The 23,087-nt window shown below is 41.6% G+C and overlaps 1 protein-coding gene across 2 annotated transcripts in view; it reads left to right on the forward strand.

Annotated features, from left to right (window-relative positions):
* Positions 1 to 23,087, forward strand: part of ASTN2 (astrotactin 2) — a 349,199-nt gene that overhangs the window by 324,180 nt on the left and 1,932 nt on the right. For both annotated transcript variants that reach the window (XM_083161032.1, XM_083161033.1), the window contains 3 exons: positions 7,921 to 8,062; positions 11,608 to 11,708; positions 13,945 to 14,128. In XM_083161032.1, the coding sequence (XP_083017158.1) occupies positions 7,921 to 8,062; positions 11,608 to 11,708; positions 13,945 to 14,128 (427 nt within the window). The remainder of the gene's footprint in view (positions 1 to 7,920; positions 8,063 to 11,607; positions 11,709 to 13,944; positions 14,129 to 23,087) is intronic.

Below are 23,087 nucleotides of genomic sequence, written 5' to 3' on the forward strand. Positions count from 1 at the left end.
GGATGTTTTCCGATTCCCCATCATTTTGTCACCACGCCTAGATTACATTTACATTTAAATGGGGGTCTCATAGTAAGACTGTAAGCCCTCGGTGCAATTGTTCTGTATTATTTATCATTTGTATTTTGTATAATGGACAGAACTGGCTCCGATCCAGGAGAGGATTGCCTTACAAATGAACAATGATGATGTGATCTGTTGGATGGATTTGTAGCCTTTGTAATTGTCCTTATTTGGCCGATGAGTTTGCATTCTGTATAGACATCCATGATAACTGGCAACATAAGCTCTTCTTCTTGAAGATCTTCTTGAAAATTCATTCAGTTCCGCTTCGGTGTTCATCTATAATGTATTATATGAAAAAGCAAAAAATTTATTTATATACAGGATACAACCGCACACACCATTACTACGAATGGGGTGCAAACAGCACTCGCCATTCCCAGGTTGGGGTTCAGTGGCCTGTGACCACATGTTCTAATAAATACAAATACAGGTGGCTCAACACTCACCATACTATAATAAACTAACTCACCTTAATATACAAATAATCAAATTAATGATGGGGTTTTAGTTTATGAAGCTATGGGCAGCGATGGGCTGCAAGCAATGCGTTTAAGATTGCAGCCCATCGCCAAGGGACCCCATTTCACTGCAAGTCCTACACTAACAATTGGTCTCTTAAGAACCTGACAGCTGCTGGCACATCATAGCTAAATTGAACATGTGTTTTTTCCGCTCACCTGCCAACTACCTTATGGCTTTTAAAGGTGAGACAATCACCAACACAACTCCTGAATAAGTATTATGTAATATATATATATATATATATATATATATATATATATATATATGGGGTATACTCTGCGCAAAACTCACATATATTCTATCTACAAAGAAAAAACTCTTCGAGTTTATGTTAAAGGAATATATAGTTTATTTAATGTATAATCATATGATAGAATAAAAATAAAATAAAAGAATAAGGTACAATTAAATGCAGTGTAAAAATACACATATAAAAATTATGCTAATACCGGTATACACATGGGGATGGTATAACAAAACAAGACAAACTTACATTTAACATATAAAGGGGATATGTCCTTTTAAAAGTTTAAGCAATGTAACATGTGATTTGCTCCGGATTCCAAATAGTTAAATGCACTTCTGTGTTTTTGCACTGAAATGGTGCAGCTTGTAATCCAAATGTGGTGCTTACCAGGAGTGCTGCAGTGGTTGAGGGTCTGCCGGCAGACTTTCCCAGGTTAGTGGTGTGCGGTGTCCTGCACAGCACTGTTTGGGATCCAACGTCCTTCAGATCGACTAGTTTCGCCTCACGGCTTCGTCAGGATACTGAGCTGGTATGGTACCTCCTCCACTTCCTCCTTTTTATTGGTGAGTGTCAGAATTGATTGTTGTGGTTACTTCCGCCCTCTTTGGGCGTCACTTCCGCCTTCTCTTCATGTTATCAGCTGCCCCGATATTCTTGGTGTAGCGTCGCGTCATTTCCGCCCTTATTAGGCGTCGCGTCACTTCCGCCCTTACTCGATGCGAGATGGGGCCGTCGCGTCATGCAGCGTCGCGTCATTTCCGTTTTTTCCTTTGGTGCGCTGTTGTTGTTGTCCCCTCTTGTTCAGGGGTGTGCGCCCTCCGTATTTGTTACTTCATCTGGATGTGCGCTCTGTCCTTGTCCAGACCAGGAGTATATCATGTCGTCTGGATCGTTTTTTATGAGAGATGTAGTATTGTATAGCTTGAAGCTCCGTCGGCCATCTTGGAAGCTGGCATCAGTGGTCTAATTTGCCAGTTTGAAAAGTCATTTGGCGTTATAACACAAAGTACATACAGGACATACTTGTGACACATATGGGAATAGACATTCTATTTGATTTATTAAAAATAAGAGCAAAAGTGGATAAATATATATATATATCTATAAATGGATGAAATATTGTACTCTTATTAAAAGCAAAAGTGGATGAATGTATGTATAATGGAAAAAATATATAAATAAAAATAAATATAAATAAAGTAAAAATAAAAATAAAAATAGAAATAAAAATAAAAAATAATGAATTATAAAAATAAATTTTTATAAAAAGGTTGAGATGCTAGCTGGAATTAGCTCAAATAAACCGATATATATATATAGGGATAATCCCATTAGTGTTTCGGCATAAACAGGGGGAGCATGGGATCACAGTGAGCTACGTTCTTTGATACTGCTGCGTTTTTTGTTGTTTATTTTCAGGAAAGGGGCAAGAAAAAAGGGGGGTTCTGACTGGGTGATTTTTATTTTAAATTTTAAATTTCTAGTAAATTTATTATCTTAGAAAGGGACTGATCTCCATATCAATATTAAGTCCTTTGGGACTAAGGGTTCCCATGTTATAGATCATTTTGCTTTCTTCTTTTGTTAGTAGGTCATCCTGGTTTCCTCCTCTCCAAGGTACGGTTACCTTTTTCAATCCTGTAAACTTTAATGAGTACGGATTACTCTTATGTTGTTCTTTATAGTGAATTGGTATGGAGATCTTCATAGAGAATGAAAAAATTGAGACAAGAACATATATCAAACCAACAGATAAAAACAGCCATCTGGATGCAAGGAGCAACCACCACAAAACCTGGATTCAGAACATTCCGGGGGGCCAACTCAGAAGAATTCAACGCAATTGCTCCAAACCTGAAGATTACAACATCCAGGCGGACGAATTAATAAGGGGTTTTTGAAGAGCGCTAGGTGAAAAAAGGGGGAAACAGTTGATGTGCAGGGTGTTAAAGGGAAATGGGAGGTATATACTTTGAGTGGTACCTGTAAAACAATGGGGTTAGTATATAAAAATGTTTACACCCTTTTAGGGAATAATTAGTGGTTTTGTTAAAAAGAGTGTGTCCAGCTTGCTTTCCCTGTATAACCCTACCTCTACTCCAGATCGGTGTATTTCCTGTTGTTGTAATGTTGGAGATAGCGTCCGATTCTGGGACAGCCGCTAGTTGTTGTTTGCGGCTGTGTCTCTTGGGCTGGGGTGCCGGGCTCGATGTTACTGCGGCCGCTCGTTGTTCTGTTGCGGCTGGGTCCCACGGGACTTGATGTTCGGCGTCTTCTCCCGCGAGTACCGGAAGTCACCGGGCAGCCGCTAGTCGTGTTTGCGGCTGTGTTGCTGGAGGTTGGGGTGCCGGGCTTCCAATGCTGCGGCAGCCGCTTGTTGTAGTTTCGCGGCTGGTGCTCAGCGTCTCCTCCCGCCGAGTGCCGGAAGTCACCGGAAGTGACACTGCGGCCACGAGCGAGGGTTTCAGGTCGGGTGTCGGGTGGGCAGGCTGGTGTGGTCTCTTCGGTCCAACGCGTTTCGTGCGACTAGCGCACTTTTTCAAGGACGAATTAATAAGAAAATTTAAAGAAAAAAGATACAACCACTCCCGTTTGGAAGAAGAAAAAACAAAAACAGCAAAAATGGATAGAGAACAACTCCTAAAGTATAACCAAAAAACAAAGAAAGTTGAAAGAGAGATCATGTTCATTTCGGAATATTCCACCCAGAGCAAGGAATTGGAAAAGAGCCTTAGAAAACATTGGCACATTCTGAAAGCAGACGATGAACTGAGAGACTTTCTTCCAGAAAGACCAAGAATTGTGTATAGGAGAACGGACAACATCAGGTCTACCCTCATTAGGAGTCACCTAAAACCTACTGAAACACCAGGACTAAGAAGCATCTCACATACAGTAGGTTTCTCCAGATGCACCACATGCACAGCATGTAGAAAAACCAAGAATCATGGACCACAAATTATCAAATCAGTAGAGTCTGCTACCAATAAAAAGAAAGTCACTATAAGAGAGAGAATCACATGCCAAACCGCAGGGGTCATCTACATGCTGGAATGCCCCTGCGGCCTACAATACATTGGGAAAACCAAAAGAAAACTTCACACAAGGATACAAGAACACATCTGCAATATACAAAACAATAAAGACAACCACAGCATACCAATTCACTATAAAGAACAACATAAGAGTAATCCGTACTCATTAAAGTTTACAGGATTGAAAAAGGTAACCGTACCTTGGAGAGGAGGAAACCAGGATGACCTACTAACAAAAGAAGAAAGCAAAATGATCTATAACATGGGAACCCTTAGTCCCAAAGGACTTAATATTGATATGGAGATCAGTCCCTTTCTTAGATAATAAATTTACTAGAAATTTAAAATTTAAAATAAAAATCACCCAGTCAGAACCCCCCTTTTTTCTTGCCCCTTTCCTGAAAATAAACAACAAAAAACGCAGCAGTATCAAAGAACGTAGCTCACTGTGATCCCATGCTCCCCCTGTTTATGCCGAAACACTAATGGGATTATCCCTATATATATATATCGGTTTATTTGAGCTAATTCCAGCTAGCATCTCAACCTTTTTATAAAAATGTATTTTTATAATTCATTATTTTTTATTTTTATTTCTATTTTTATTTTTATTTTTACTTTATTTATATTTATTTTTATTTATATATTTTTTCCATTATACATACATTCATCCACTTTTGCTTTTAATAAGAGTACAATATTTCATCCATTTATAGATATATATATATATTTATCCACTTTTGCTCTTATTTTTAATAAATCAAATAGAATGTCTATTCCCATATGTGTCACAAGTATGTCCTGTATGTACTTTGTGTTATAACGCCAAATGACTTTTCAAACTGGCAAATTAGACCACTGATGCCAGCTTCCAAGATGGCCGACGGAGCTTCAAGCTATACAATACTACATCTCTCATAAAAAACGATCCAGACGACATGATATACTCCTGGTCTGGACAAGGACAGAGCGCACATCCAGATGAAGTAACAAATACGGAGGGCGCACACCCCTGAACAAGAGGGGACAACAACAACAGCGCACCAAAGGAAAAAACGGAAATGACGCGACGCTGCATGACGCGACGGCCCCATCTCGCATCGAGTAAGGGCGGAAGTGACGCGACGCCTAATAAGGGCGGAAATGACGCGACGCTACACCAAGAATATCGGGGCAGCTGATAACATGAAGAGAAGGCGGAAGTGACGCCCAAAGAGGGCGGAAGTAACCACAACAATCAATTCTGACACTCACCAATAAAAAGGAGGAAGTGGAGGAGGTACCATACCAGCTCAGTATCCTGACGAAGCCGTGAGGCGAAACTAGTCGATCTGAAGGACGTTGGATCCCAAACAGTGCTGTGCAGGACACCGCACACCACTAACCTGGGAAAGTCTGCCGGCAGACCCTCAACCACTGCAGCACTCCTGGTAAGCACCACATTTGGATTACAAGCTGCACCATTTCAGTGCAAAAACACAGAAGTGCATTTAACTATTTGGAATCCGGAGCAAATCACATGTTACATTGCTTAAACTTTTAAAAGGACATATCCCCTTTATATGTTAAATGTAAGTTTGTCTTGTTTTGTTATACCATCCCCATGTGTATACCGGTATTAGCATAATTTTTATATGTGTATTTTTACACTGCATTTAATTGTACCTTATTCTTTTATTTTATTTTTATTCTATCATATGATTATACATTGAATAAACTATATATTCCTTTAACATAAACTCGAAGAGTTTTTTCTTTGTAGATAGAATATATGTGAGTTTTGCGCAGAGTATACCCCATCTTTCCTGTGTAGAATCCTTCGAGGTAATTTGCAGTTACACCTCCTACTCAGCTGCAAACACACATATCGGGACAGCGCAGTCCTCAAACCCTACCTTTTCATATATATATATATATGCCATTATGTAATATTGATAATGTGCGGTTAATGCTATTGATCATAGGTATAATTGATGTAAGCAAGTGCTAGCGCCAGGGGCTTATTTTGAAATATCCTTTTCATTTAATTTACAGATCCAGCAAAGGTAAAAAAAATAAAACATAATTTATGTTTTCAATAGATCCCAGTAAAATTTAAAATAAGTTCTTATATCCCACCACTTATCAATACATATTATTTATTTATTTGAATAAGATGTACTATTCAAATAATGGAACTACTGTATGTAAAAGTAAATACTCTAGTATTCCACATGTACTCTAAGTGCCATTAACAGAAGAAGCTGGTAATGGGGGAACAGCTTAATTTCTTACAGAATATTCCTTTTGGTCTGCTATTTACAAATTTTCCTTTTACATAGTATACTACTCTGGAGGCGTTATGTAAAACGTGGGTGTAATCTCTTTTCAAATCTCACATTGGACCCAACAGTAAACAGTAAACACATTGACCCGGGACAAAACCTAAAGCACATTTGCCTCCACAGGAAAAACCTAAAAAATATTTGCCCCCACAAGAAAAACCTCAAACACATTGGACTCCACAAGAAAAACCTTAAACGCATTGGCCTTCACAGCAAAACGCCTCTAAAGGTCTATCTTACTTTGAAGTTCACGTCATTCCTGAAGATAAGATTTAGTGATAAAGATTTACATTAAGATTTCAGAAAAAACAGCTATGCGCCCAAAGGTGTCTGAATTTGCATGAACAAGCCCAATCACCCAAATTACTGAGCATTCTAATGCACCCAAATGCAATCAAACACCCGAATACCTGAACACCCGAACAATCAAGCACACCTGAGCGCACTCAAACTCACCCGAGCACGAGAATGCGGTCAAGCACGTCCGAGCAGCCAAACTCCCAATTACTCAACTGCGCAAATGCCAGTGCAGCATCAAGCAGGGATGAAGGGGGGGGGTGACATTACATACGTTACATTGGGACATTACATGCAGAGGGAACATGCCCGCCGAGCTGCGTGACACCAGGCAGCCATCAGCGGTGCCATTGGTCGTTGCAACAGCCAGGTGGGTAACAATATAAGCAAGGACAGTAAAGTTTTCACATGGGGACACTTACCCGCCGAGCTGCATAGTGCCTAGGCAGTCATTCAGCGGCACCACTGGTCGTTGCAGCAGCCAGGTGGGTAACAGTATGAGCACAGTTGTAACAGAGACAGTACAGTTATCACATAGAGGACAAGGGATACATATGGCTGAGTGCACAGTTCCTAGGCAGCCATTGTGGTGCCATCTTGCATTTTCCTGTAGCGTGGGTGGTGGCGGCGGTGGGGTGGGGGGGAAAGAGAGTCACTGAGGCCTGGGCACATTGAGACATTGAGAAATCACCTTCCTCCAGTGCTGCTGCTGAACTTACATATATTTATGCCATTATTAGTGTTCACTCTAGAAATTGTGCCGGGTAGGGCGCCGGGGGCGGGCCGGGGCAGCCGACGGCACACTTGTGGGCGGTCCCGGACCGCCGACGTCACTAAAGTGGGTGGACCGGGCCGCCGACGTCACTAAAGTGGGCGGGCCGGGCCGCCGGCGTCACTAAAGTGGGCGGGCCCGCCCGGCGGCGTCACTAAAGTGGGCGGGCCGGGCCGCCGGTGTCACTAAAGTGGGCGGGCCCGGCCGCGCCGAAGATGCTGTCACCACAGGGGGAAGGTGCCTTGATGCCGGGGAAGCGCCGGGCATCGCCGTCTAAGGCGGCGCTGGGCTTCCCCGTGCAAGGAGTCGGCCAGGCACCAGGCTGTTTTAGCGGGGCACTGCTAGAGGGGCAGGGCGCATTTTTCCCTTTAAAAAATGGGTAGGGCGCAGCGCCCCGCTAAAACAGCCTAGCGGGAACACTAATTATTAGAACCTACTGAAGCACACTATCACATAGGAGAAATATATGAAGTTCTTTAGGGACCCAGGTATTTAGATTATTTCATTTTATTTGTTTTTCTGTCGGGCAGGCTACCTAACGCTAATTTAAAGTTACCGAGTCTCAAATATAAGTGTTGCAAAAAAATGATTCCACTTTATTTTTTTTTATTATGTGTCAGTATGATAACGCCATTTTGTTTATCCTGTATATTGCAGGAGAGTCGCTGAGCCTCACTGATGATTTATTGTCTGGTTTGGGCACTGCCTGCGTTGCGGCTGGGCGAAGTCATGGAGGAACTTCAGACAACAACCTCTATTCTGTCATCTTTAAGTGCCTGGAAGCGGATAGTCTTTACAAGTAAGACAGAACCAATTGTATAAAGCATATAAACAAATGCTTAGAATGTCTAAGCATAACTAAAATAAAGCATCGAAAGACGTTTGAATCTACTTAAAGTAATTTTCAAAGTTTTCTTAGAGTCTTTGTTATAACAGTTACCAATGTTATTAATTAGATATATTCCCAATATTTGTCTGCAAGGATACCATGTATACAAAAGCCTGTTCCTTATACAATTCTAAGTGCTCCCCTTCTACCGTGCTATGGTAATTGGCCTCTACTTCTTCATGATAGGTCATGTCACTATGTAAATTGAATGAGAGATGTCAAAGAAGATCTCATCATGGGGTTTATTCTAGTTCATTCTTTCTGACAAATTCCTTCTTAGATGGACAAAACCAAGTGCACTGCAGGGGGGCAGATGTAACATGTGCAGAGAGAATTAGATTTGGGTGAGTTATTTTGTTTCTGTGCAGGGAAAATACTGGCTGCTTTATTTTACACTGCAATATAGATCTCACTTTGAAGAAAAACCCCACCCAAATCTAATTCTCTCTGCACAAGTTACATCTGCCCCACCTGCAGTGCACATGGTTTTGTCCATCTAAGAAGGATTTTGTCAGAAAGAATGAACTAGAATAACCCCCCATGTTATCTTGTTCATTGAAGGTTTACGCTTTCCTAGTCTTCCCCAAAAACCCCTTTCTTATTTATTCCTTTCATCTGCTTTACCTATAAATAACGAACATTACTCTAAAATCAGCCAAAGGCAGGCACAAATATACTAACCACTAAAAAAGGATGTGTAGGTTTGTATAATAAAAAAGTGTGTATAATCTTCTATGGCTGGCATTCCCAACCACGGTCCTCAAGGCACACCAACAGTGCAGGTTTTAGTGATATCCAGGCTTGAGCACAGGTGATTTAATTAGTACCTGAGTGATTCTGATTAAACCATCTGTGCTGAAGCCTGGATATCACTAAAACCTGCACTGTTGGTGTGCCTTGAGGACCGTGGTTGGGAAAGCCTGTTCTATGGTATACTAAAGAGCCTTGTCACTGCAAACCAGCCCCTCCTAAAAAACGAAAATGGTTTAGGAGCCAATGTAAAAGAATACATTTTCTATAGACAGCATATTATAATGGTAATTATATTATAATATACAATTATAATAAACAACATGTTATAATGGTAATTATATTATATAAAGATGGATGTAACATATACCATTGATTTTCAGGAGAGGGGAAATGATGAGTGTGAATAAGAGTCTTGGTCGTTTTTTGAGTAAGAAAATGGTGTATTTTCGCAATAATTTACTATGGAGGCCGTAAGACTAGGATTGAGACTAGATATGATCAATTAAAAAAAAGTCAAGTGTAGCATAAACTTAAAACATTACACATCGGACCCCTAGAGTTGGGAAAACAGGGATCTGGATAATGAGACCACACCCCCTACCCACAAGGCCACACCCCTACCCACAAAGCCACAGCCCTTTTACAGCTGTCCTGCCATATCAGGTGTCTCCAGAGGAAGAGACACCACTGTTTGTATTAATAAATTATCTACTGTAGTGTTTCCCAAGTTCTCAATATGTACTAACAGTCCAGATTTGATTAATATCCATTTTTGAGCAAAGGTGGTTAAATCGAAATAACCGAAGTGCTAATTAAGTGATCTGTGCTTTCACGGCTATCTTTAAAACCTGGATCTTGCCAGGTGTGCCTTGCGGATCAAGATTGGAAACACTGATCTTCGGTTTTATTGTATCAATTTATTTATTTTTAGTCTGCTATGTACTTGTGCATTTAAATATTAAAACAGGATGTATCCCGCAGAGGTTTAGTTATATTGTGATTGGTTGAAATTTTTTATCCAGTCAAAGAGTGTTAGAAAAGGATTTACTTTGCCTCTCTTCTTGCTAGATTTCCATGTACAAAAACAAAACGTCACATAAACCCACTTTCACATGGACACATAGACGGTGTGTGACTTTTGTAAAGGCTTCTTCGTAATATGTATTTTCATCTGAAAATTTATTGAAAATGTTTAAAATACAGATTGAGTATCCGTTATCCAAATTATTCTGAAAACCATAGTCTCCAAAATGTACTTTTATTTTGTATTTGTTTCTTAAAACCTACTGGCTACATCTGTAACTGGCACTACTGGGGAAATAACATGTAACTGGCACTAAATATGTGCAAGAACATGATGGCTTGGCATTCAAATTCAGTGCCTGAGATAGTTCACAAACGTTGTTTCATGTTTTAAAACCTTGTTTCATGCACAAATAAAATGTATTTGTGTGTATTTCATGTGATTGATGGGTTTATACAGCATAAAGATACCTCAAGATACCTCATTCAAATATAAAAATATTCCAAAATACAATAAGAATTTTCCAAAATTTTTCTGGTCCAAAGCATTTTGGATAAGGGATACTCAACCTGTATTTTTCTTGTCAGCCCTATCTCTTCATAACACTTAACGTTTACAATGAATAATTTAAATCATCTATACTATGAGGTGAATGGTGCGTACACACGGTCGACAGCGGTGCTATTGCATCGGGATCGAATGCACAGCAAGACAAAAGACATGCATGCAATTTTGCATGCACAGAATGAGTGTTTTTCCAAAAAGCACCACCAGTAGTTGTCTTTTCACCAATGAAATATATTCAACTTTCCTGAATATCTAAATGTATTCATATATTCATCCTTCCTCTGTTCTAATGTATCTGGAAATAGCTTAAAAAAAGAAAATAATAGTGCAATATTGTTTTTACACCATGAATTTTTAGATTTTTAGTTGCACTCACATTTCCTCTATAAATATATAGCATGTAACTTCATTTTTATATGGAAAGCCTGGATCAGTCTTCCCCTTTAAAGGTTTAACAGGATACAAAGGCACTAGAAGGAGCTCAAATATATAGGAACATAGTGCAATAATGTTTGACAGATAAAAAGCAATTTATTTTAAGAATGCACTCACATGAAGAAAAACATTAGAAGCATATCACCAATATACAATTGGTAAGCAAGGTCCTCTGGAGATATCCACCACGTTGGAAGGGTATCCTTAAGTTGTCAGTAAGGTAGTAGGTCAGGTTAGAGTCCCGGAAACTGTCACTGTCAAATGCTCCTTATCGGGAATCCCCTCCTTGAAACGGGTCCTCCTGAGTCCTGGAAATGAACTTATAGCTTAAGCGCTTTCGGTCTTAAAAGACCTTCATCAGAAGCATGCATTTAGATATTCAGGAAAGTTGAATATATTTTATTGGTGAAAAGACAACTACTGGTGGCGCTTTTTGGAAAAACACTCATTCTCTGCATGCTTATTTGACTTTCTTTTGGAGGTTTTTGCTGAAGGCTTCGTGTGTTTAGTACAGCAGCCACAGTACTTTGATTCTCTGCGCACAGAAAAACAGGACTTTCGTTATGCATGCAATTTTGACTATATAGTACAGATCTGTGCTATATAGTCAATGTAGACCTGTCTATCTGGCTTTGATTTGTGCTGTACGGCTAAATTGTACTCTTTTTTGCCACAGGTTCAGTCTGTTTGCTGTTGATACTCACGGGCGGCACTCGGCACAAAGTCTGGTCACGTTACGCACAGCTTGCTCTTTGGTGGATGACAGTAAAGCTGAAGGTATTTCAAACAAGTCATTTTAAAGTATTTGCACAAAGTGTAAACAAACACACGGTCAGAAAATAGTATTATCTTACTAAATGTTACAACTGTAGAATTTGACAGCAGATAAGAATCACCTAGCCTGCCCTAAACACAGGCACATGCTCACACTTACACATTAGGGTGACTTTTTGTCAGGAGCCAATTAATCTACAGTACCAGTATACTCTTGGAATGTGAGGAAGTACCCAGAGAAAACCCATGCAAGCACAGGGAAATATTGGCAAAATGGATGGTGTAATGCTTAGCATTACTGCCTCACAGCGCTGAGTTTGTATATTTTCCCCGTGCTTGTGTGACTTTCCTCTGGGTAATCTAGATTCCTTTCAAAATCCAAAAATATACGGGTACATTATGTTCCAAAAATTAAACCCTATTTTGTATGTTTGTGTGTGTGTCTGTGTGTACATGTGTGTAGAATAAAGTACAGTAGATGGGTCAAGTGGTTCTTATCTATCATCAAATGTTTCTAATATAAAAACTCCACACATTTAGGGCCTTGTTGAGAATTGAACCTATGACCTCAGTGCTGTAATGCTAATTATTACACCACCCATACTGCAGGCATTAGCACTACTGCAGAGCTGCCCTCAGACCTCTTGAACCCTAAGGAGGATAATGCCAACCATTACACCACCCATACTGCAGTCATTAGCACTACTGCAGAGCTGCCCTCAGACATACTGAACCCTAAGGAGGATAATGCCAAACATTACACCACCCATACTGCAGGCATTAGCACTACTGCAGAGCTACCCTCAGACCTCCTGAACCCTATGGAGGATAATGCCAACCATTACACCACCCATACTGCAGCCATTAGCACTACTGCAGAGCTGCCCTCAGACTTCCTGAATCCTGTCGCACAAGCTAAACAAGGAACACCCATTCTACTTATCCTAATTTTTCCATTGTTTTTTTTTTTTTGCATGTGGGCAGCTATACTTCCCCATTCATTCCATTAAATGATTTTGTAACTTTATTAAGTGTCCAAGTTAGCTGCTCACAACTGAAGCACATGTGCCCAAATACTTCCGAAGATCTTTCAGCAAGAGGTTGGCTCGAAACTAAAAATAGCAGCTGCATCATGCAAACCAAAAAAATTCCACTTAGATAATGCAGCAGATGTAATGCAATATATTGCAATATGCAATACTTTTCTCTCAAAGGTTATCTGCCCCTATATTTTCCACCCAGGCTGGGTACACACTTAAAAATAAATTACTGTATTTGTAGAGCTGAACAATTTATCGGCTGGCCCACTGGCTCGTGTAAAAAGATGTCATTCACAAATATTTCAGGTCAACCCTACAGTATGGACAATGACTATCTATTCTGCAGATACATCTACCCAGCCACAGAATCCGTTGATTATGATGTCAGCTGGGACATATTCAAATCAATCTGCTGGCCAGATATAATTGGAAAAACCTTACCTATCGTTACATCAGTTGGCCAAGTGTGTACCCAGTGTAACTTTAAGGAACTGGTTTACTTTTTGAGGTTGGGTATAAGTACAGCTAACTTAATGTACCTTTGTGGGTAGGAAGAACAATCTGTGCAAAAGTGTAATCTTCCCATGTATGTCCATGTACCATGGTAGAACTGCACCTTTATGTCTTAGGATGAGCCATGGATTTTCTAGCCCAAGGCAACCCTGTGCCCTGTTATGGGGGCAGGTGTACCACTTCTGTATATTGTGTAATACATATAAAATCAGTATCCCTGGTGTACACTTGGCACTATTACATGAATGGCACATACTAATATTGGTCATAGTGCTGGGGTTCCCAATCTTTTTTGAATCACGGCACCCTAGAATATCAGAATTTTTTCACGGCACACCTAGGCCCCCCTAAAAAAGCAAAATAAATATAATGCTAAGTATATTGGGTTTATATTCAATTCTTAGGGACAGTTATGGCGTAACGGGCAGGATTTGCTTCTGATTTTACACATTTTATGTTTGGCAGCCACCAGCACTGGTTTTGCCCATAAATAATTAGCCATTAATTATTTGAATTGGTCCTGGACCACCAACCCGGGGGAACCCCTGTAGGTGTCCCAAGGCACACCAGGGAGCCACGGCACACAGTTTGGGAACCATTGTCATAGTGGTTAATTGTGTTGATAAATCCGCATAATGCTTTGCATTCCAGCTCTGCTTTCTGGACACCTCTTATTTCCCTTGCAGAAATTGCTGACAGAATTTACACTTTGTACAATGGATATACCAGTGGGAAAGAGCAGCAGATCGCATACAACACCTTGATGGAAGTGTCTGCGTCAATGCTTCTTCGAGTCCAGCATCATTACAATACCCTCTATGAGAAGTTTGGAGACTTTGTGTGGCGCAGTGAGGATGAACTGGGACCGCGGTAAGAAAATAATTAAATTCCATCTGTATCAATCAGTTCACGGCACTTCAATATTAAGAGAAATCATACAAATCCATTGATGGAGAGTGTTTAGTGTAAGATCCACTAGGACAGTCAAACTTCTTTGCAGCCTGGAGATCCACCGATGAGCTGCTGGCATGTCCTTAAGATGCCCCTGCTCTGGTCCTGTCCCCTCTTTGTGACATTGTGACGCCAAATCTGTACTACAGGTTGAGTATCCCATATCCGAAATGCTTGGGACCTCGAGCATTTTGGATAAGGGATTTTTCCATTTTTTGGAAATGTTTTTTTAACATAATTTCCTGGTCCCCTGGTGGTGCCTCTTCAGCGGTCCCAGGGGTGCATTGCACTAGTTTGTGGGCACGCTGGTGACGCCACCGCCTCGCGCAATGCACACCTGGGACCGGAGATGCCACTGAAGAGGATCCTGAAGCCCACCATGGACGGGGGACATGGTAAGTATTAAAAAATCGGCAGGGGGGGGGGAAACAAACAAAAAAAACCCAAAATATTCTGAAAACCCACAGTTTTTTAAATATATCGGTTTTGGGATCTACGGATACTGGATACTTAACCTGTACTACTTATTACTTGGGGGTTCTGTAACATAAACTCACTCACTAGTCATGATCCCATTAGATCATTTATTCCCACTCTACACCTCTCAGCAGCTTAGTGACTTCAGAGCGGATTAATGATGGCTGACCATGTTTAAAATCACGGGTAAAAGGAATCTTGAACCACACACCCTAATTACACACACATTGAGAGTGACTTGTAATTCTATAAATAAAGGAAACTAAAGTCCGGAGGAATACTGTACAATAATTATAATACGCTCTGCTATCTAATCTTGAACAATAGCGAGGTTCTTAGTATATTTATTGACCAAGAAATACTAGTTCACCAAACAGCATCTAGTTGACGTCGTCTCTCGTGTATTTGTATGCCGAATACTAAGTTTGAATCCGGGGGCACATAAAGTCATTAAAAGACATGTCAACCCCAGGGAAGCACAACAGTGAAAAGCTAAAGTGTTATTGAGTTAAAAAGAAAGAAGCAAAAAAAGGGGTTAACAGGTGTAATACAGGTCATTAACGCTAGAAATTGTAATTTAAGTAGAAAATTAAATAATGTTAAAAATGTCCTAAAACTGACGAACTGTATAAATCTGTAGCTCTTACCTTCATTGTGCCTTTTGTATCAATAAGCAGTCTATAAATATTATGGCCTGCTTCTGATCTGCTCGGTAAGCTGCAAGGCTCCCAGCTTACCGAGCAGTTGTGACTCCGCCCCACCGAATCCCCGCCACCTCCCCACCGCCATATCTCCTCGAAACCATGCGAGGGGATGTTTTATGAAAACACATCCCCTCGCATGTGCCCACAACAGGAGAAATCATTAGTTGTTCGCCGACCATTAAATGATTTCTCCTGGGCCCGCAAATATAAGTCAGTGGAGTCATCAGGGCCGGTGCAAGACACCGGAGCGCCCCAGGCGAGTCGGGGTGGGGGCGCCCCGGTGCCGGGGGGAGGGTGGTACCTGTGGAAAAAAATTGCGGCCCCCGGCGTCCCTGCAGTGCTGGGGCGATCAGGGGTGTCCGTGCCGTAGGGGTACCTGTGGCGCCGTCATGTGTATAAAGCTGGCTGCGGCCGGCGGGGTCCCTGTAGTGAATAGCAAATAACTAGCGCTTCCCGCTCCGCCTTGCGCACAGCGCTAGTTATTTTCTATTCACTACAGGGACCCCGCCGGCCGCAGCCATCTTTATACACATGACGGCGCCGCAGGTACCCCTACGGCACGGACACCCCTGACCACCCCAGCACTGCAGGGACGCCGGGGCAGCAATTTTTTTACACAGTTCGCTGGGGGTGAGGGGCGAACTGCCGCCCTCCAGGTGCCGGACGCCCTAGGCAAATGCCTAGAGCTGCCTAGTGGTGGTGCCGGCCCTGGGAGTCATCGGGACAAAGACAGGGTGGGCAGCTAACGTCATATGATGTCAGCCACCAGCCCACTACACACACTTCGTCCCACCTGCATTTACATGGGAACGCCCACAAAGCGCTGGCCGATCCTATGTTCTGTCTCTGCCACCTCCCCATCCACCCTGTTCAGCCCCGTCCCACCCCCATCTTCCCTCCTCCCCGTGCGAGCACCACGTCGACTGTTCATATGAGAATATGCACATGCGCAAAGGCTTATTATCGGTCCGTGCGAACACGCGGGGACCGATGTAATGATAATCAGGCCCATAGTTTTGCTTGGTATCTGATTGACTGATTGCCCCTTTAAAAAAAAAACATCTGAGTTCCGCCAGCATCTTGTACAGCCGCCGAACTCAAAGGCTATAACATTTGGCCGCAGGGTCATCTAGTTGCTGGTTTGTTGGCCAATAAATATACCAAAAACCTGGATATACAGTAGCTCAATGTTATATAGAATAGCTTATTATAATTATTGTGTGCATCAGTACTGTATTTTTCTTTCTATGTTTAGAATTCAGCTATATAAATATATACATATGCAATAACAATGAAGGCCAAATAAACTTAGTATAGACACAGCAAAAAATCTATACAATATAATATTTTTCCTTTATTTGTTGCTTTTGTACTTTAAACTGCTGAACATTACAGCACGTAACATCACTAGGGGTTGTAAACAGGATTATCACTGTGGGGTGATGCTAAATTGAAATTCCTGTAAGTCATATTGTGGAATCTGTGACGTGGAACATGGAAACCAAGAGCAAACTAAAAAAAAGCCTGGTAAATACAGAATCATACACAGTGTGATTGCAGCTACCCTCATGATAAAGAGACGCAACTGAATAGTCCCATAATCACAAAGGTTTCTCAAAACCCTGCAGATCGTGCCTACTTGGATGTTAGAAAAAATATGCTGTATTACTCCTAGTATATAGTATGTGCAAATAACTTACTGATGTCCCGTTCTCGGCCGGCTCGACTGGGATTTTGCAGGCGGGATTCTATGTCCGGAAATTGTCGAGCTGTGGCCGGTTGCTCGTCAATTCCTGGCTGTTCTCGGCAGAACATGCCTGACTGCTTGTGAAGTCGGGCATGTTCTGCCGAGATCCTTGTTCAATGCGGCGGGAGATTGAATATCCCCCATAGGGGGTGTTGACATTGCTGAATAAAGTCCTGCATTAGGACAAATATACACATTTTTTATGTGCACACGTCCTCAAACTAAATATTTTATATGCCCGGTTTACTTCCATCCCTGCCCATTATTCCTCAATACTGAACACAGACGATAGTGTGGGAATCCATAGAGACTTTGTTCTGCTAAACCCAGTGGCATAGCTACATATGTGGCAGACCCTGCGGCAGCTTGGGGGAGCAGCACCAGCAGGGTCTGTGGGGGGCTCCGCTGGCTAAACTGACAGGTGACCCAGGCATCAGTGAGCGCTGAGTTGGTAGCGCCCTGTACATATCTAATGAGCGGGGACGCAGTGCATATTGAATGAGCAGGTCCCAACCCTGTGCATATGTAATGAGTGGGTCTGGGACCCGCTCATTAGATATGCACGGAGCGGGACCAGCTCAGCGCTCACTGCTGCCTGGGTCACCTGTCAGCTCAGCCAGTGGTGACTGTAGTCCATCACCTCTCCCCTTCTTGGGGGAGGGAGGGGGGGGGGCGCTGGAATTTTTTTGGACAGGGGGGAGAAAAATTTCGAGCTACGCCACTGGCTGTATCTAGCGTCACAGTCTGTACCAGCTGTTACTCATTGTAACTCTCTTAATTTTCCTTAAAGAGTAAACGTTGAAATCTTCGAAACATTTGCCTTAATAGTTTGCCGAAAGATATATCGACTGCACTTCCACTAAAGAGATTTTTTGTTTTGTTTTGTTATTTTAACAAAATCAACTGCTAGGGATTTGCGTTGTACGCTTGTCACTCTGGCCGCCTGATCTTCGCTATAGCTATACACAAATATTAGGGTCTAGGAAACATACTAAATGACTGCTTATATGTTATTCTCAAGGAATAAAATTGTTTCCAGATGTTTGGGCTTGAGCGACTTTCCTTTCCATGTGGCCCTCCTTTTCCTATCGCAACAGTGTATTGGAAAGAGTTACAAAGCAGCTATTCGTCTCTTCCCAAACACCCTAATTTCTCTGTCCTGCCATGACCGTCTCATCCATGATTTGACTTGTGATCCCTGTTATGATTTCATAGGTCATTTTTTTTTTTTACATTTGAGGTCACACCTTTCCTTTTCTGTACATCTGACTCACTTCTGGTATTCATAACGTACTTCAAAAAATACATTATGCATCGCACAGAATCTGGCGTGCTGGAGACTGAATGGTTCGAACTACTGAAATAAAAACTAAAGCTAAAATGGTTTGAAAGAATGCAAGGTACTCGACATGATTTGTTCTTGTAGGGACGATCATCAAAATGTAAATTTTCAGGATATTACATCCAATAAATTGTAAACGAACTTTGAAATGTGGAATGCAACGCCATTTCCAAAAAGTTTATAGTTCAAAAAAGCAGACTAACTATATACACGAGAAAAATGTATCTAGTATAAGATTGTTTAGGTTAATAACATAAAATGCCAATTTTTTAAAATGATGACTCAATAATATTTGAAGTTTAAATTAATAATTGTAATAAAACTAATATATATATATATATATATATATGTGTATATTTTAATATGTTATTTATTTTATGCATTTTAATACAAAGGGGAAAAGAAATATCATAAAAGTTATTTCCAATTTTGAAGTAACCAGTCATTTGTAGTAATCTTTGTTTCTGTGCAGGGTAAATACTGACTGCTTTATTTTGACATTGCAATTTAGCTTTCAGTTTCAACACATCTCACAAATTTTGTGTTTTTTAATTGGTTCCCATGAATGGGTGTGTAGGGGCCCAAGTGCATTGCTTTAACAAAGCTGTTAAGACTAAAGGGCCCCCAGAACGGTAAATATGTCAGATCAGAATAGAGAATGGTTTGCAGGTAATAGGGGTGTGATGGTATACGCTTTATAAATGAAAGGCCACATCTCAGTGTCTCATATTCATATACAGAAGGTTTTCTCTGAGTAGAGACAATTAGATGACATACTGTATGAATTGAACATTATTCTTTAAACCTGGGCCCCTTGCAGATTATTTGACTGCAAAAAAAAAAACTTTACCTTGAATGACGATACAGTGCAATTCACATTTCTGCACCCAGCCAGCATGCAGCAAGAAAACCACATCTGCTACCTTTCTGACACAGGGGTAGATGTATGAAGCAGTGATAAGGGAGGAGAAGTGATAAAGTTCCTTGTACTTTATCACCGGCCAATCAGCTCCTGACTGTCCCTTTTTAAACCCAGCCTGTAACTTAACAGTCAGGAGCTGATTGGCTGGTGATAAAGTACCAGGAACTTTATCACTTCTCCTCCCTTATCACTGCTTCATACATCTTCCCCACTGTTTGTTAGAGACACACTGGGAACAGACTATATCACAAGTTTCTATCTTTTGTCTTTTAAACTATGGGACAATATCTGTGTGTTGGAGGACAGCTTCCCAGTATGTTTGGCTCAAGTCAGAGTTGATTTAAGGGTCCCTGGAGTTTATGGCGGAGAGAGGGAGGGTCTTCAATCTTTTGGCGCAGCTCAAATCCTCTGGCGTCCCAGCCCATGGACACCCTGGTTAGCCTGCTGCAGCTGTGAGGGCTAACTGTAAGGGTGTGACAGCCTGCTGTATGCGTCTCATTACCTAGGGACATAAGTAAGGAAGCTTGGTTGAGTAAGACACCTGTTTTTTTGGAACTGGGGCAAGCTTCTTGTGTACAACTCTTGTGCATGTAGGCTGGGCCACATCAACTGTACGAAAAGAGGGGGATTTACTGTATGATCATGACTAGGCCTAGGCAGGATAGGATTTGGGTATCTTTTCCTTCTAATAGTAAAATGTACAATAAAACTAGCTGAGGTCTAGTTGTACAAGACTATTGGACTTTTGTATTTGGCTGCTGTGGAGCTGATTCGTGTTTGTAATGAAAGCAAAACTGCAAGCAATTAGATTAATCCATACTGTGCTGCACATGTTACATCTGCCCCACCTGCAGCCCAGCTGCAGGTGGGGCAGATGTAGCATTTGCAGGAAATTAGATTTGGGAGGGGTGTGTTCAAATTGTACATCAGGGGCAAACGCAGGGGAGGGGGGGGGGGGTCCAGATATGTGTCTATACACATGTGTATATACACATTAAAACTGGGTGCTCCACTTAAGTAAACGTGCCATAAATATCCAGGCTAGTAGAGCTTAATGAGGGCCCTAAGCAACAAGATCATCACATAGAGTCGTTAATCAATATAAATATATATATACATACAGTAGTAATGGCAGACAGCACCGAGAGACTTTGCAAAGGAAAACTGTGTTACAGTAAGTAGAAACCATGTGAAGCAAAGTGTGAGAGAGAGAGAAGAACATACTTACACATTGTAGACTTGATGCCACACCTGCTTCTGCTGTTCTGAGAGCCCTCGCTGCTTCTCCCGCAGTGGCTCACTGACGACCTTCTCCACTGCAGCAGAGTGCAGAGGTTCCACAAATTTATATTGCTCACCTTTCCCGCTGCTGGTCGCTGCAGAGTGCCTGCCTCGGTTTGCAGATGTCCCACAGCTGCTGCTAGTAAGTGGCTGCTGCTGGTCAGTGCTTAATGCTCCCGTTTGCTGTTTCGGACATAGCATCAGGATGTTGCCAGCCGAATAAAAAAAAAATTGGCAATCAGGGATTTTCTGGGCAACCAGAATCCCCCCCCCCCTGCATGCGCAACTGTACATTGCAGTGTAAACATAAATATAATTTATAGACCACATTAACAAGCAGCTTTTATTTAACTCGTGCAGAAATAAATCTAAATGCATTTGCTCTGGTTTGTTGTTCCAGACGCAAAGTTACGTTCTTTTTATGCTTTACGTACAAAACTTTAATCAGGCCGTAAGTGCCACCATCTAGCCAAGGATATCCACTATCCTTTCACTGTATTTTGCTATAATAAACTATAATAGACTTGATCCTAGCATCTGCCTAAAGCAGGGGTGGGGAACCTTTTTTTGTGCCAAGGGATGTTTGTATGGGAAAAAATCCTTCGGGGGCCATAAGTAAAAATTTCTCTTACAAATTGTCCTGCTGCAGCCATCCCATGCTCCAACGGCTGCCGCTGAATAGGACTGACAGTCTCCGCCTACTGTTGATTAAGAGGAATCTCGTGAAAATTACCGACCTCTTACAAGAATTCCCCTGTACTTGACTCCCAGCAAAGCCGCCGGGCTGGTGGGAGGGCCACTCAGACCGGCTATGGGGGCCGCATACCGCCCCCGGGCCTGAGGTTCCCCACCCCTGGCCTAAAGCTCTAACCAGCTCTGTTTTTCTTACTGTTGTCCCTAGCTGGAGTTGATGGTTTGTGCTGGATCCCGCAGTAATGGCCATGACTTTTTGGAAAAATGTCTTGCTTAATATTGTCCTTTCCTCAATCCAGCTGGTGCCAATCACTGGCAATATACATGTCACACTGTCAGCTGTTAATAATCTACAACTATTTACTTTTTTTTTAGTTTTTGCCCAAACATCCTTACCAAAGGTACGGCTATAGTCTCCTAGCAGAGAACTCGTTCTGTGCTACATTCTAAGGCAAGTTGATGCAACGAGCAGCAGAAATAAGGGTCGCTTGAGGTTATAGTGACAGGTGGTAGTCATGTCAGAGTTAATGAAAGGACCACACACTTCTCAAGCCAAACACAGTTCTTCACCAGAAGTAGACTTTATGCTTTCAATTGCATCTCATAACTCTTTCTCTACTGTTTTTTTTCATAGTCCCTTGATGCAGAGGATTCCTTTCTTGGCTAGTCTTGTGGATCACTTGGAACTCTGAATTAGGAATAGTTTCTGTGTTTGTGTTTTTATAGAAGTGTTAATTGTGTAAATCCAGATGGCCTCTTCATGTATGCAGGCGGGTTTGTCAGGCTGAAGGATATGAATGCATCTACAGAAATAAAAACAAACATGCAAAATAAGATGTAGAAACTCTCCGTTTAGTTTAACCCAATTATCATATAAGATTCTAAAGATAGTCACGCAACTTCAAACAACTATAAAATCTAATGAAAGTGAGACAAGTTTGCACAAATGTGGGATTTTATATATTTTGAGCATCCCTTGGTGTTTTACATATTTCAGTCTGCAGTAACTTAATAGTAACTTCTGTGCCTAGAAAAGGTAGGCCTGGGATCAATCAGTGCAGGACAAAGGAACATGCAGGATGACAGATGCGGACTCTCCTGGCTTTTGCTGCTGGAGGGAGGATTTGAGGAAAGTAAATGGTCTGACTCTTCTTTAATATAGAAGAGACCAAATAACTCTTATGAGCAGTACACCCGCCAGAGGCGTAACTCTGGGAGGCAATGGAGTCATCTGCTGCCGGGCTCCGGCTCCCAAGGGGGCACCTCTCCTCCACAACAAGTCTGAATCAGTTAATTAAAGGACATTAATATTGTTTCTGTGGCTGACTCCCTCTCCTAATATTTTTGCAAGTGTCACACCCTGTATTAGAACCCATAACCTGTCTTACCGGGAGACAATCCCGCTTACGGAGTATGCAATTGGGGGGGCATCAATATATATCTTGCCTCCGGGCAACTGGGGCGAACTTACGCCACTGACACCCGCTATATTTTTTGCATTTCCTGCACTTAGGGCAGACACTTCTGTTCTTCGGCCATGTAATCCCTCACAATGTGCAATGAACAGGGATGGGATTCTATGCACAAAAATATAAAAAAAGATTTAATGATACCTGTTTTGCATTGCATAAAACTAAAAGTATTAAATGTCCCTCTGCTACAGGAAGACAATACCTACAATATCATACCTCCCAACATTTAAAATGGGAGGA

The sequence above is a fragment of the Crinia signifera genome, chromosome 9 (genome assembly GCF_055691185.1).
Source record: "Crinia signifera chromosome 9, ASM5569118v1, whole genome shotgun sequence".
Taxonomy (NCBI): Eukaryota; Metazoa; Chordata; class Amphibia; order Anura; family Myobatrachidae; genus Crinia; species Crinia signifera.